This window comes from Phascolarctos cinereus, unplaced genomic scaffold, assembly GCF_003287225.1.
Source record: "Phascolarctos cinereus isolate Bilbo 61053 unplaced genomic scaffold, phaCin_HiC Scaffold_5;HRSCAF=322, whole genome shotgun sequence".
Taxonomy (NCBI): Eukaryota; Metazoa; Chordata; class Mammalia; order Diprotodontia; family Phascolarctidae; genus Phascolarctos; species Phascolarctos cinereus.
This window is the reverse complement of record NW_027555958.1, coordinates 215389796-215404602: the sequence shown is the minus strand read 5'-3', so window position 1 is coordinate 215404602 and position 14807 is coordinate 215389796. Positions and strand designations below refer to the sequence as shown.

The following is a 14807-nucleotide window of genomic DNA, read 5'->3' as shown; positions in this document are numbered from 1 at the left end:
GTTTTGCTTTTGAGTTTTTATAACATGTTATATTTATAAAGTTCTTTACAGTTTGCAAAGTACTTCAATCACATCAATCCTATAAATGTATATAATGTAAGTACACTATCCCTCCTTTGTAAATAAGGAAACAGACTCCATGTGGTGAAATAACTTGCCCACGGTCTTAGTACTAGTAAGTATCAGGCCCTTTACTTGAACTCAGGTCTTCTCCAAGCCCAGGACTTTGCCTGCTACATCACAGATTTGTAAAATTGGAAGGGAACTGGAGACTATTTAGTCCAACCCCCCTTATTCTGCAGATAAGAAGGTTGAGGCCCAGAAAGGGAAAGTGTCTTGTCTAAATTCAAAAGGCACCTTTCTCATCTAAAGATAAAATGCTGCTGCTGATTATGTTACTAAATATGTTCAAATGAAGATACAATACACTTTTAAAATTCATATCTATCTGTAAGTACTGCATGCACGGGTGCACGTTAATGTCAGCTGAGATTGCATGAGACATCACGTTCGTTTGTGGTATAAACAACAAATGTATGATACATGCCTGATAATTCTTTCAAAGAAAGACTATTTGCTGAATAGTGTTCTTATTAGGGTTGCTGCTAATGAATAGTTTAATCAGTAGTTATATGGAAATTCAATGTTTCTGAGCTTTGAAACTGAATGGCATATAATTGGATACAGCGGATTTATCTCACAGCTGTATTTTGTGTGTGTGTGTGTGTGTGTGTGTCTCCTGGTTCTAATAATGCATTAACGTGATGGCTTAATTTTTCTATCTGAAACAAGCTGTTCTAGCATAATAACTGCCCCCCCCTCCATTTGATAACTCATCTTTTAACTTTGATAGAACTAATATGGCTTTATCTACTTTTCTTCTTTCCTGTGTTCATCTCCACTCTTGCTTTCTGGTTACTCATTCTAGCAATACAAGATCAAGTCCAACTACAAGGCCTTTGCAGCAATCCCTACAAACACAATACTTTTGGAACAGAAGGTTAGTGTTGGTTTATAAGCAAAGTCGTGAATTGCACTTTACAATGTATATTCTGTTTTCCACAGTCCTCATTTTCTCTCATTTCTGTTGGTAATATTTCAGACTTGAAATCTTGTCTTCACTAATAAATCAGTAAGCATTTATTGTGTACCTACATATGCCAGGCACTGTGCTAATCAAAGAAAGGAAAAACAGTTTCTACTCTCAAGGAACTCACAGTCTAATAAAGGTGGCCGTCACAATTATATTTTGAATCTTAATGAAAGCATTTTGGTGAAAGGACTAGGGTAGCAGTGCTCTAAATGTGGTCTGGGGACCTCTGAAGGGGTCCTGGGGACCCTGTAAATGGGTCTGTGAGATGAAAGCTATTTTCCTGAGGATGCTACGATATTTAATTTAAAATATGGCAGATATTGATAAGGGCAGCTGGTAGATATTGATAAGGTGCAGTGGATAGAGTGTTGGCCCTAGAGTCAGGGAAGACTCATCTTCCTGGGTTCTGATCTGGTCTCCAGCACTTACTGGCTGTGTGACTCTGGGCAAGTCACTTAACCCTGTTTGCCTCTGTTTCTTCATCTGTAAAATGAACTGGTGAAGAAAATGACAAACCATTCCAGTATCTTTGCTAAGAAAACCCCAAATGAAGTCATAAAAAGTTGAACACAACTGAAACAACTGAACAACAGCAACTATTGATGGATATAACCCATATAAACAAAAACTCTTTGGGGTTATTAATTTTTAAGAGTTTAAAGGAGTCCCGAAACCAAACTGGACTTGGGAAATGGTAGTAGAAGCATTTTGTTGAACGGACCCAGGTACCTTTCTATTTCATTTTAAGTGACTGAGTATGGATCTTGAGCCGAAACAGCATAAGGATATTAGGGCAAGATCTGGTTTGGCTCTCATTTTTGGGAACATTCCATGGGTTATTCTATTTTAGGCCTTTACTTAGAGGTTTTTGGACAGTGTCAAGAGTTTTTATATTTTATTGTTGCCCAAGCAGTCCATCACAACACAGATGCATCTTGAAGGAGTCCTTGGCATAATGCTCTTTGATGTACTCATTTTCTTTTCCAAACTTTTGACCAAGAGAGTGGTGGTAACCAAAAGAGGAGGAAGGTTGGTATATGAATGTATGCACATATATCCTTTAGATACCTGGGATAGGGGTTTGTATGGCCACGATGACTGTAACTGATGATTAGAAAGACATGATTTGTTGGAGGTCAATATCCTTCTTTTGGATCTTGGCCAACTTCCCAAGTCACTCAAAGGCTAGAAAAGTTTGAGAATCTTCAAGAACTCAGGTAGCCGTCTAAGCCTGCCCTAAACTGAATTTACTGTTTTAACATAGCCAAATAACCCTCGATATGGGAGGTTAGGATGCCATTTAGCTCAGCCTTGCATGCAGTTAACCAGCTGTTTTCACCAGGTTCTAGTACCATTTTGGGAGCCCATTTATTGTAAATAAAATAGTGTGAAATTTGACTTGTGGGGTTCTGTATCTTATTTAATGAACACCATGTAGATGTAGAATGTAGATGAAATCCTGACATTTACATTTGAACTGAAGACAAATCAATTACCTTAGTGGAAATGTCAATTTCACATTTAATAAAACTTTATGATGATTTATTTGGGTAATACAGTCTCCAAAGACATGGAGTCAACTATTTTTTTTCCAGGTAATTACAATGTTTCAAATATTGCTATTCAGATTTTCCACCAGGTGTTACTTTAATTACTGCTCTATAAATCTCTGCTCATGCCTTCATGGTGATTTGGCCCCACATCACTTTTTATGTGTGAAACATAAATGTATATAAATTGGAAAGAACCCCTTACAGCACACACCTCACACAGTTGCTTCCTGATGTGTGTGACCCACAAGTTGTTCCTTGTTTTAGCCCTGAGCTACCTGGGCTCCAGGGATTCTGGCCAAGAATACTTTTGTCCCAAGGTGCTCTTCCAATATTGCTGTTTCCTACCATATAGTCCCAATTCATTGGTGAAGGAATAAAGAGCTTAGTGAACAGCACCAGAGCAACCTAACCCTTTAGGAAGGGAAGATAAAATAAGGGAAGGGGAAGCAAAGGGAAGGAAGCTGTCAGGCAGTGCATTAAGTGCTTTATGAATACCATCTTATTTAATTCAGTATTGAGGGGACTTTGAGAAGGGGTGCAAATCTTGTTTTTGTGGGGAAATGGGAACTGTCAGCTTGCTTAATAACATATCAGTACAAATAGGGAAGGGCCACAGCAGAGGGAAATAGTGGTGATATTCCCTCTCTACTTCCTCTCAAACCAATTGGGTTAAGGCTGGTGGTGAGCTTTCATGAAGCCCATTTACCCTTGCCTATTTTGGCAAATCTAGAAGCTGTCATTCCCCTCACTTCCTAGACCAATAAGATAGCATGGGGTTTAGAAGTGTTATAGTTTCTTCCCCTTTGTTTAGATAATAGAATAGATTATTTACAAGCCTTTCCATTGAAATACATTGCAATACTACACTAATTGTCTCCCTATATCTTTCAAGACTCTAGTCACATAGACTTGACCAAGACTGAAAAAGTATACTGGATTTGAATTCAAATTGCCTGTGTTTAAATCCCATCTCTGCTACTCACTAGCTGTTTGACCTGGGGCAAGTTATGACTTCTCTAGACCTCAGTAGTTCATCTTTAAAAATAAAAGTCTGGAGTAGCTGAGGTTCCTTCCAGTTCTATAGCTACAATCTTTTAAGGACTGGTCCTTTGTTTTAGTAAATATTTATCAAGTACCTTCCTATTCACAAGGCACTGGAAGATACAAAGATGACAAAGATATGGTTCCTGTTTTCAAGGCTCTTATAATCTGGAAAAGAGGATAAAACATATATAAAAGCAAGTATAATGAAAGAATCATCTAAATGCCACCAGAAAGATATAAATTTTATCATGAGGTGTTAAATGAGGAAAATATCACTTCAGTCTGTAAGGATCAGGAGAGATTTCCACTAAGAAATGGCACTTGAGCTGGACCTTGAAGGATGGATAAATACAATTTTGACAATAAAAGATGTGATAAGTGGGTGTAGGAGGTATTCTAGGTAGAAGAAACAGCAGGAGAAAAGGCATATAAGCAGGAAAATGCATTTTCTTTTCTAATTTGTCAGTTGACAAAGATTGTGCTACATTAGATGATAAAGACTAGAATGAATAAGAAACCACTAGTTTAATTTATAGTTCCATTACTGACTCATTTCATGACATTATACAATTCTTGTGGTGATATACAAAATCTAATTTTTGTTCGATTTCTATTTCATACACTTGAGTGCTGCTTCTTTTTGTATAAGCTCTTGAGCAAAATATGCTACATGCAGAAGATTTTATATTTTTGGTTGAGTAAAATGTGAATATTTTAATATTTAACATTTAATATGGTAACATGGATAGAGGGTGAGTTTTGGAGGCAGGAACACCTGTTTTCAAGTCCTGCATCATCTTAACCATAGGTCCATGGAGGTCACTTCTCATTTAAATTACTGAAGAGTTGAGAATCTGAATTGGTGGTGGGAATTTCTACTTTGGGAGTTTATTACACCTTTGGAATCATTTCTCTAGACCAAAAAAACTCTCCAAAACATGAATAGATTAATTTAAAACATTATGCTTTTTAAAAATTTTGATTGGGAGGTTTTAAAGGGAATTCTTAGAAATGTAGAGACCTTAGATATAATTTAGCCCCTTGTTTTACCAATGAACAAACTGAGATACCTGTAAGTATTGAATATTTTTTAGCTAGAAGTTACCTTATCACTCATCTTGTATATTCTGCTCTTTTTTTCATACAGAGGAGTGAAGAGCCAAAGTGACTTCCTCAGTGTCATACTGTTAATTAGGAATATGGCTAATAAACTTGATGCCCAAATCCAGTGTTTTTTTTTTCCTTCTATTTTTCTTTTTCACTCTACCTTTCAAATGAGCACTGAGAGAAATTTATCCCTTGACCAAGATATATTGTTTTGGAGCTCCAATCCGTAAATTAGTCAAATGTCATAAAACTTCAATTATTTTTTTTTCCTTTCTATGCTTCTTTATATCAGTCCAGATTCTAACAGTTTTGCAGGTAAATGCTTGAAAACGTTGATTCAGATTTCTGATTTCATGACCATAGGGCAGGAATTGTTAATCTTTTTTTTTTTGTTTCACAGACATCTTTGATGGTCTGATAAAAACTATGGACCCTTATTAGAATACTGCTCTCAAATGCACAAAACAAAATATGTAGGATTACAAAGGAAACCAATTATATTGAAATATTTATTAAAATATGAAAAAAATTTGCCTACCCCAGGTTAAGAACCATTGCCAGAGGAGAATCTTAGTAGGTAAACTCACTCCACTAATACAGTTTGACAATTCCTCTTTAACTTCCAGTCTTAGAGAGTTGACTGAAACTCAGAGAAACTAAGTGACTTGTCACACAGGTAGCACATGTGAGGGGAAGATAGTCCTAAATTCAAGGCTACGTTCAAATTCAAGACCGTTCTACCTTCCATCTACTATATCATATTACTATTCAACAAGTAATTAAATGTTTAAAAAACAGAAAACTTACTCTTATAGTTTTTGAGTTTATGTCCATCACCAGTCATATTTCTTGAATGATATTTTGCTGTTCTCTTCAATAATGCTATTTTTCCTAAATTTATCCATGTAATTATGCTTGCCCATCTGTTTATACAGTAGGGCTCATCCTGTTCTACTGAAGTCAAAGGCAGTTATTTTTGAATGAAGTAGGAAAATCAGGACTGTAGTTCTCACGTGCACATCTATTTTAGGAAGAGTCAACACTTTGGGAAGTACTTAAATTGTTAAAGTCTAAGAATGAAAGACATTCTTTGCAGCCCTGTCATAAGGCTATAGTTGGTTTGCCTGCTTTGAAGCTACCATATGGGTGAAATCAACTCATAATGAAATCCTTTTGATAATTTGCTAGTTAGGCTAATCAGTATTGGTTCCAAAGTGAACATATTTTATGCAGATTTTTGTTCTGGAACATATCGTGTTACAGTCAAGTCAAATCAATGAGCATTTATTAAGTGTCTACTAGGTGCCAGACACTGTGCTAAGAACTGAAGATACAAAGAAAGCCAAAGCAAGTGTAACAACAACAAACAAATCCCTCAAGGAACTCATGATTGAATGAGGGAGACAGCATGAAAAAAAAATTACAGGGTAAATTGGAAATTACATCAGAGGGAAGGCACTAGGGAGATCTGGATTTTAACGGGGACATGAAGGAAGTCAGAGAAAAGAGGAGGCAGAGATGGGGAGGGGCGAGAATTCTGAGCAGGGGAGCAATCAGTAAAAAGGCACGGGGTCTGGAGATGGCATGTTGTGGAACATAAGGAATGATATTACTTTCTGAAAATTTTTTTAAAAAGTTCCATGAGGGGGAGTGTTTTTCTCTAAATTGAAGCTAAATAGAAATTTATGACTGCACATGGATCTTAATTTTACTTCTCTAACATTAGACTGTTGTATTATTGGACTTGGTCCATGATTTAATCACTCTGGATGAAATCTACATTTTTTTTTGTGTGTGTAAACTTCAGCTTATATTTATATCTAGGTATAGATATTTTTTAAAGATCTATCTATATACGGATATAAGTATCTATCTAGACATGGATAAAAAGCTACATAAATTGATAGATATCTGTACATAGATATCTCTATCTCTGTCTCTATCTCCATTTCTAAAGCTATATTTCATCTATGTATATGGAACTTCAGATTTATGTTACGCCTATTCAATCATTAATTACCAACACTAAAATTTAAATTTATAGGGATTATAGAATTAGAACTTGAAGGACTCTTAGAGATATCTATGCTAAGCTCTTATATTGTAGACCAGGATGTGCAAATCTAGAGTGGAATGACCCTAGATTATACAGATAGTAGATGTCAGATCCAAGAATTTTACTCCCTAACTAGCATTTTTTCATACTGTACTATACTGCTTCTCCACACTCCATTTTTTTCCAATAAAAATTCAGAAAGTGATTATTCTAAATTCAAACACTTAGCTAAGGCCTCTAGAACTAAAGACTAGTGTTAGCTAGCAGATATTCAAATATATTGGCTTCAGGCTCTTGGACTCTAACTCTTCCCAATAACGATATTCTCTGAGATTAACATGAAAATAAAATACAAGTGGAGAGAACCCCACAAATAAAATAGAATAGAGATAGCATAGAAACCAACCAAAGCATAAAACCTAGAGAAATATTGACTGCCTATTCACAGGATATATGGACCACTGGTCCACAAATTGAACTCTGTAGAAGAGCCATGTGCACTGTGTAGTTTCTTTAAATTCACTGGATAGTCTTCTGACCCAGCCAGTGAGTGTTAAGAGACACATTGCTCTAAAAAGGTCTTTTGTATTTTCTGAGCTTTGCTGTAGGAATAGGAAGCAAGATTTAAAATTCCACAGTTAAACAAATTTTAATTTTCAATGTAAATTATGATCATTCTTGCTGCTTTAAGAAAAGAAACATTGTAAGGGTATGTCTATGAGGATAAGAGTAGCATTAAATTCAATCTCTTGTCTCTTCCATGTGATGATTTTTTTTTAACAAAAAAAGTGTAGTTTCCTTGTTATATCTTTCAACAACTGCATCATTAAAGTTGTTCAAGAAATTCAAAAGCACATGTGTGTTCTTACATAAATTAATAATTTATTCCATTTCAAATTTAGTATTCACTTGGTACAATACATTGAAATGGAAGGAACAGGAATGGAAGTGACTTTTTTCTAGGGAAAGGGAGAAAGGTAAGGAGCTGGTAAATGTTGCTATAAAACTGAATGAGGGGTATATTAATCCTCAAATCAACTTGTCTGAAGTTTTCATCATTTTTGAAGCATGAGATTCAAAACCAAATCTAATTCTTTTGAACATAAATATTTTAGGGACATTTTAATGGTTTACATGTTTCAAAAGAAAGAAATGAACAGAGACCTAGTCACTATCTGACTTTTGGAAATATGTTTAAACTAGATGAATTGGCAGTAAAGGGGAAGAACAAGGCCCAAACCTTTTAGAAATTAAGAAGGAACCAGAGCACAGGCATGGCAGCTACTATACTAGGGGATTACATTTTTCTAAATTTGCTCCTTCTTCCCAGTGAATTTGAAGGCCAGATCCAGCTTATGAGGACATTCGTAGAGACATAGGAGTTTGATGGGAGGGATTTGGAATTGTGAGATTGGAATGGTAGGACTTTATTTAACATGTTTTGAGAAGTTGAGAGTAGAGAAAGACTTTTCTTTTGAAAAGGACAGGAAGGAATGTGCCATAGTGGAAAGTCTAGGGCTATTGGAATTAGAAGGTTCAGATTCATATCTCTGCTCTGCCTTTGACTCCCTGTTTGACCTTGGCGAGGTTACAGTTCTTCATCTATAAAATGAGGAGGTTAGATTAGGTAACTATGTGGGTCATTTTTGGTGTCAATGATCTAAAAAGGCAGTTTGGTAAAACTTATCATAACTTATAGTAATGTTTTGGTCAATAATGGTCAATTTATCATAATAATGTTTTGAAATGCATAAAAATAAAGTGCATAGCTTACAAGTAAACCGATTATATTGAAATAAAGATGTACTTATTTTTCCCATCCAAGTTCGTGAGTCCTTTGAAATCTGTACATTAACCCAGTGTACATAAGCTTCAGGGTAAGAACTTCTAGACTAAGAGGTCCCCATCCAGCTCTAAATGTATGATCACATGAAAGACACTAGTCTTGGGCACAGTACCTTTGGTTGCTTAGAATGTACTACAATGCAAACTTTCTTGCGTTGTACAAGACTTGACTGCACCTCAGTCTTTTCTACTCTGCTGAGGCAAAAAAAAGGAGCAGTAACAATAAAGTCAATGACAATAACCAGAAGATAATGATTTTGGACCTCTTCCTACAAAACATTTTTTTCCTTTAGTGTACTCACTAAGCAAATTTTCTATACAACATTTTCTTCTTCTTCCACTAAATTTCTCCACTAAATGTTTTCATGGTATGGTGGTGGTACTGGGCTGTCAGATGGTAGGCCAACAAGCCGGGACCTTTAGCAGGGCCTACCAAGCTGGAAATGTTTTGGCTGATACCTGTTGTCAATCAATAAGCATTTATTGCTTGTTGGCACTTACTATACACTGGGCACTGTACTAAAAGCTAAGACACAGAGAAAGGTAAAAACAGTCTCTTCCCCCCAAAAGCTTACATTTCAATTGGGGAAACAATTTGTAAATATGTACAAGACATATATACATATGTGTATATATATATATATATATATATATATGCACACACATATATAATGTCTATCTTTATTATATACTTATACATATGTTATATCATGTAAATATATATAAGATATATATTGTGTGTATATATACATATATTGTATATACATACATACATACATACATATATATATATATATATATATATATATATATATATATATATATATATGATATACACACACACATATAAAATCATCTCTAGTGGTGGGAAGGATGGGAAAGATCCCCTCTAGAAGGTGGGATCTGAGCAAAATTTTGTTTGTTTGTTTGTTTTGTTTGTGAGGCAATCAGGCTTAAGTGACTTGCCCAGGATCACACAGCTAGTAAGTGTTAAGTGTGTAGTCTGAGGCCAGATTTGAACTCAGTTACTCCTGACTCCAAGGCTGGAGCTGTATCCATTGCACCATCTAGTTGTCCTTTTGAACAAAATTTTGAAAAGGAGCCTAGAGATGGAGGTAAGAGTGGAGAGCATACTAGACATGGAAGGCAGGCAGTGCAAAGTTTCAAGAGATGGAGTGTCATGTGTGAGGAACATGTTACTAGGTTATAGAATGCATGGATGGAAATAAAATGTAAGAAGCCTCAAAGGTAGGAAGGGTCCAGGATGTGAGGAGTTTTAAATACCAGGAAAGGACTTTGTATTTGATCCCAGAAGTAAAAGAGAGACACTGGAGCTTACTAACTAGGGGTGGTGGTGCTGGTAGTGGTTGTGGATTGGATAGCAGAGAATGACACGGTCCAATCTTTATAAAAATCATCTTGGCAACTGAGTAAAGGATGGCTTGGCAGGGGGAGAGCCAAGCCAAACCAATCAACTGGAAGGCTATTGTAATAGTCCAAGTGATGAGGGCCTGAACAAGAATGGTTGCTAAGTGAGTGGAGAGAAGGAGATATGTACAAGAGGTATTACAAAGGTAGAAAGACAAGATTTGACAGCAGATTAAATGGGAGTGATCAGTGTGAGGGAGAAGTCCAGGACAACACTAAGTTCTCAAGCTTGATTGAGTGGGAGAATTGTGGTTCTCTAGACAGTAACGGGAAAGTTGGGAAAAGGAAAAGGTTTTGGGTAAAAGGTCACATGTTCTGTTTTGGCATGTTGAGTTTGAGGTGCCTATGGGCTTTCTAGTTCAAGATGTCTAAAAGGCAATTGGCTATGTGAAACTGGATAAATAGATCTGGGAGACATCTTCATAGAGGTAATCATTGAACTCACAGGAGCTGATGAGATAGCCAAGTATAGAAGAAAAAAAGGGGAACCAAGACCAAGTATTGGATGACACTCATGGATACTGGGTGTGATCTGGATGAAGTTTCAGCAAAAGAAAATGGAAGGACTGGTCAGAGAGGTGGAAGAGAACTGGGAAGCTTTGTCTCCCCAGAAGGTGAGCAGAGCTAAGTTCAAAGAAGCTCATCATCAGAAGGGGAATCACCAAAAAATGATTTTTTAAAAAATGTAGCCATGGCAACCTGTGGAGAACATCTACTAAAACATGGAGGATCTGTGATCTGCATTAGTATAAAAAGTGGCCACATTGATGAAGACATTTATCTTTGGAAGTATTATAATATTAGAACAGCACACATACTTTGTCATTACCAGGAAGCATGAGGAATTTGAGATGATTTTTCCTAGAGAAGGGAGCTTGGCATGATAGATAAACAAAACTGCCTATCAATTGACCATGAGAGACCAAATAGTAAAAAGAAATAGGTCTAAACTTAAGGACACAAACTGGAAGTGGGAAGCTGAATATTTAATGGAGGAAGTTCTGCTCTTGAGTCAGATGAACAGGGTTCAATTACTATTTCTGATCTTTACTCCCTATGTGGCCTTGGATAAGTCACTTAATCTCTTTGGGCCTTAGCTTCTTTCTCTGTAAAATGAGGGGATTTTGAGTCGGCCTGTGAGGTACTCTCTAACTTTAGCTCTATAATCCTAATAAATTCTTTTTCAACAGGCTTGATGAACAGTCAAAAGCTTGTGGAATTTCCATCCACAAAGACTTTAGAATACAGGACCATAAACTCTACTTATGATACTTTCAAACTATCCCTATCTGCCTATAAGGAGCCTTAGTAGTTGAGGGTATTAGCAAAGACTTTGTGTAGCAGGTGGCACATGGGCAGCATTTTGAAGTAAATTAAGAATACTGAATAATGGAAGTGAAGAAGTAGTGCTGTGAAGACATGGGAGACAGAGAATGCAAAGACGTAGAGATGAGTAATGGAATGCTGTTTGTGAGGAACAGTCAGAAGACCAGTTGGCCATAGCATCAATCAGTCAATATGTGCCAGACACTGTGATAAAGAAAGGTAAAATTCAGCCCTTGTTATAAAGAAGCTCAGAATCAAATGAGGAAGACAGTATGCAAACAACTTGGTACAAACAAGCTATACACAGAATAAATTGGAGAAAAACAACATAGGAAAGGCACTAGAATAAAGAAGAATTGGGAAAGACTCCCTATAGAAGATGGGATTTTAGTTGAGATTTGAAGGAAGCCAGAAAAGCTAGGAAGCAGAGATGAGGAGGTAGAACATTTCAGGCAGGGGAGACAGCCAGTGAAAATGCTTGGAGTTGGGAAATAGAATGACTAGATATTTCTTACAGAGAGAGTAGTTCCTCCCTCAAATTTCATATGGAGAACATATAATTCATTTTGTCTTAAGATTTTTAGAGTTCAACTGTTTTCTGAGAAGGATGGTTAGTCTGTCTGGGTACGTTACTTTGGCAGCAAAGACAGATGCATAGTGAATCGTAGCAGCTCAGTGTGAATAGGGAGCAAAGCACCTATATTTTTCCATGAGGAACTCACTTAGAGTGGTTATAATAGACCTGAATTCTTAATTCTAGCATATTCCTATGAAATGGCACATTAGAAAAACCTTCAAATTTAGTTGAAGGACCTGGGTTTAAATCCCAACTGTGGCATATAGTACAGTGCAACCTTGGGCAAATCACTTCACTTTTCAAGATCTCAGTTTCCTTGGCTATAAAATGTTGGGGTTGGAATAAACTGAATAATTTCTGAGGTTCCTTCCAGCTCTAAATATATGAATGACATACTGCCACTTTTCTTCAAAAACCCAACCATTCATAACCAAGAAATCACCTTTCTGCAAAACTTTGAATGTTTCCTACTGAGAATTACATTCAGAGGTGTGCCCTATATATGCCTAAATGAATTAGTCTGATGTGGGTGGTAATATAAGTTTCTAGTAAATACTTTCTTACTGTCATTGACTACGCTCAATCAAAATGAAAATTGTTATAGATAAAGGAATGACATCCTGCTGGCTTGGTTGTCAGATTTCTGTCAGTCTCTCTTTTTTTGGTCCCGTCTATTAATGTACTTTTCAGTTATAAAAATAAAATAGCCACTTTTAAAAATATCTGGAAGGGAGAACATGAGATTATGCATTTCAACAAATAACCCCTATTCAATAAAAGATCAATGACTGTAAATTTCAAGGCTATCCTAGTTTCACCAAGTACATTTTAACTTTTAATCTTTCCTGGAATAGGTTTCAGAAGAGCTGGAAGTATCAACCTTCCTTTCAAGTGATTTATTAAGTGACCTTAAGCCAAGAAAGGTAAAGAGAAGTCAGATAGTTTCTTGTAAAATAGAGAGGAAATAGATGTGCATTTCCATCCAGAATCATAAGAAAGTTGAGAACTTGGCAGGATATAAGCAGTAGCAGCCTCTTGCGATGGCAAGATTTGATTATCAGCTTTCATCACACAAACCCCAAAAGCTAGTGGGACTTCCTGTTGATTGCTGGGAAACCAGAGAAGACAGAATGACCCTATGTACAAAGCTTAGAATTGGTGATGACTCTGGGTGATCAGAGCCACCAGTGAACTACTCCTGAGGTGAAGTCAGAGTGACAAACAGCTGCTGTAGCAGCTGATTAGGAGGTTGACAACATGGGCTCAGTGTGAAAGGAAACTTCAGGTCATTCATCAGGTTTTTCAGCTCCACTGTTGTACATACATTGACTTTTTAGCACCATCAGCAAAGTCATCTTCTGGTGTGAAGAAAGATGACTGCCACAGGCCTTTAGGAAACCCTAGAGTTCTTTCATTGTTGTTACTTTAAAAACAGCAACTCTGGTCTTAACTTGCTTCAGATCTTTAGGAATTACAGAATCTCAGAGTTGGAAGGGACATCAAAAGTCATCTAATCCAGGAATCCCCATCTATAGCATCTTGGACAAGCAGTCATTTGGACTCTGCTTGAAATCAGCCAGTGATGGGGAATCTCCAAGGATGGAAATCTGGCTTATCCCTAGTTTCAGCACCACTGAATGACAGCTCCCAGTCACCTCAGAATCTGTCGTTAGGACATTTAATCCCTTTCTTCTCTTTTTGAGTCAGTACATGAGCATTTTATTTTCCCTCAATTACATGTAAAACAATTTTTTACATTTGTTTTTAAAATTTTGACTTCTAAATTCTGTCCTGTCCACCCCCACCCTCACCCCCATCCCTCATTGAGAAGACAAGCAATTTAATATAGATTATACATGTGTGGTCATGCAAAACATACTGCCATGTTGGTCATGTTGTAAAAGAAAACATAGACCAAATAAAACCCCTCAAAACCTAAGAAAAATTAAGAAAGAAAAAATAATGCTTCAATTTGTATTCAGACTCCATCAGTTCTTCCCCTGGGATAGATTGAATTTTCCTCATAAATCCTTCAGAGTTGTCTTGGATCATTGTATCGCCAAGAATAGCTAAGTCATTCACAGTTGATCGTCTTACAATATTGTTGTTACTGTGTACTATGTCCTCCAGTTCTACTCATTTCCTTTTGCATCAGTTCATGTAAGTCTTTCCAGATTTTTCTGAGAGCATCTTATAGCACAATAGTATTCCATCACAATCATATACCACAATTTTTTGGCCATTCCCCATTTGATGGGTATCCCTTCTATTTCCAATTCTCTGTCACCAGAAAAGAGCTGCTAGAAATATCCTTATTCATATAGGTCCTTTTCTTGAGTCAGCACATAAAGTATTTCTCTTGTGACATTGTTGTTTTCTCTGTTGTTGCGCCTCTGATACTGATGGCATATATTTCAACCTTTTTAATTCATTGACTTAGCCCAGAGAAAAGTTGTTCTTTGTTACGTTCCACCTCCATTCTCATAGAAGCAAAGTGTGGTGGATAGAGAGCTTGCCTGGGAGTTAGGATAACTTGGGTGAAAGTCTTGCCTCTGACATCTAGTGGCTATATGACCTTACATGAGTCACAAACTTCTCAGTGGCCTAGCTAATACTCCATCTATAAATTATAGATTACTGATCTGCACTGATTGAGGAAATTTCCTCTATCAGTGCAGATCAGTAATCTATAATTTACCTATAACAAAGAAAATAAATTTCATAAAAAAGCTCACTTGTTTTTATGATCTAATGTTGACAGCAGGAAGTATTTATTGG

General features: G+C 36.5%; 1 protein-coding gene across 12 annotated transcripts in view; it reads left to right on the top strand.

Moving 5' to 3' along the window:
- MLIP (muscular LMNA interacting protein) overlaps positions 1-14807 on the top strand; it is a 416101-nt gene that overhangs the window by 215094 nt on the left and 186200 nt on the right. For all 12 annotated transcript variants that reach the window (XR_013487007.1, XR_013487006.1, XM_078155316.1 and 9 more), the window contains one exon: positions 929-1000. Coding sequence is in view for 10 of the 12 variants with exons in the window: in XM_078155316.1 (XP_078011442.1) it covers positions 929-1000 (72 nt within the window). In the remaining 2 variants the exon portion in view is untranslated. The remainder of the gene's footprint in view (positions 1-928; positions 1001-14807) is intronic.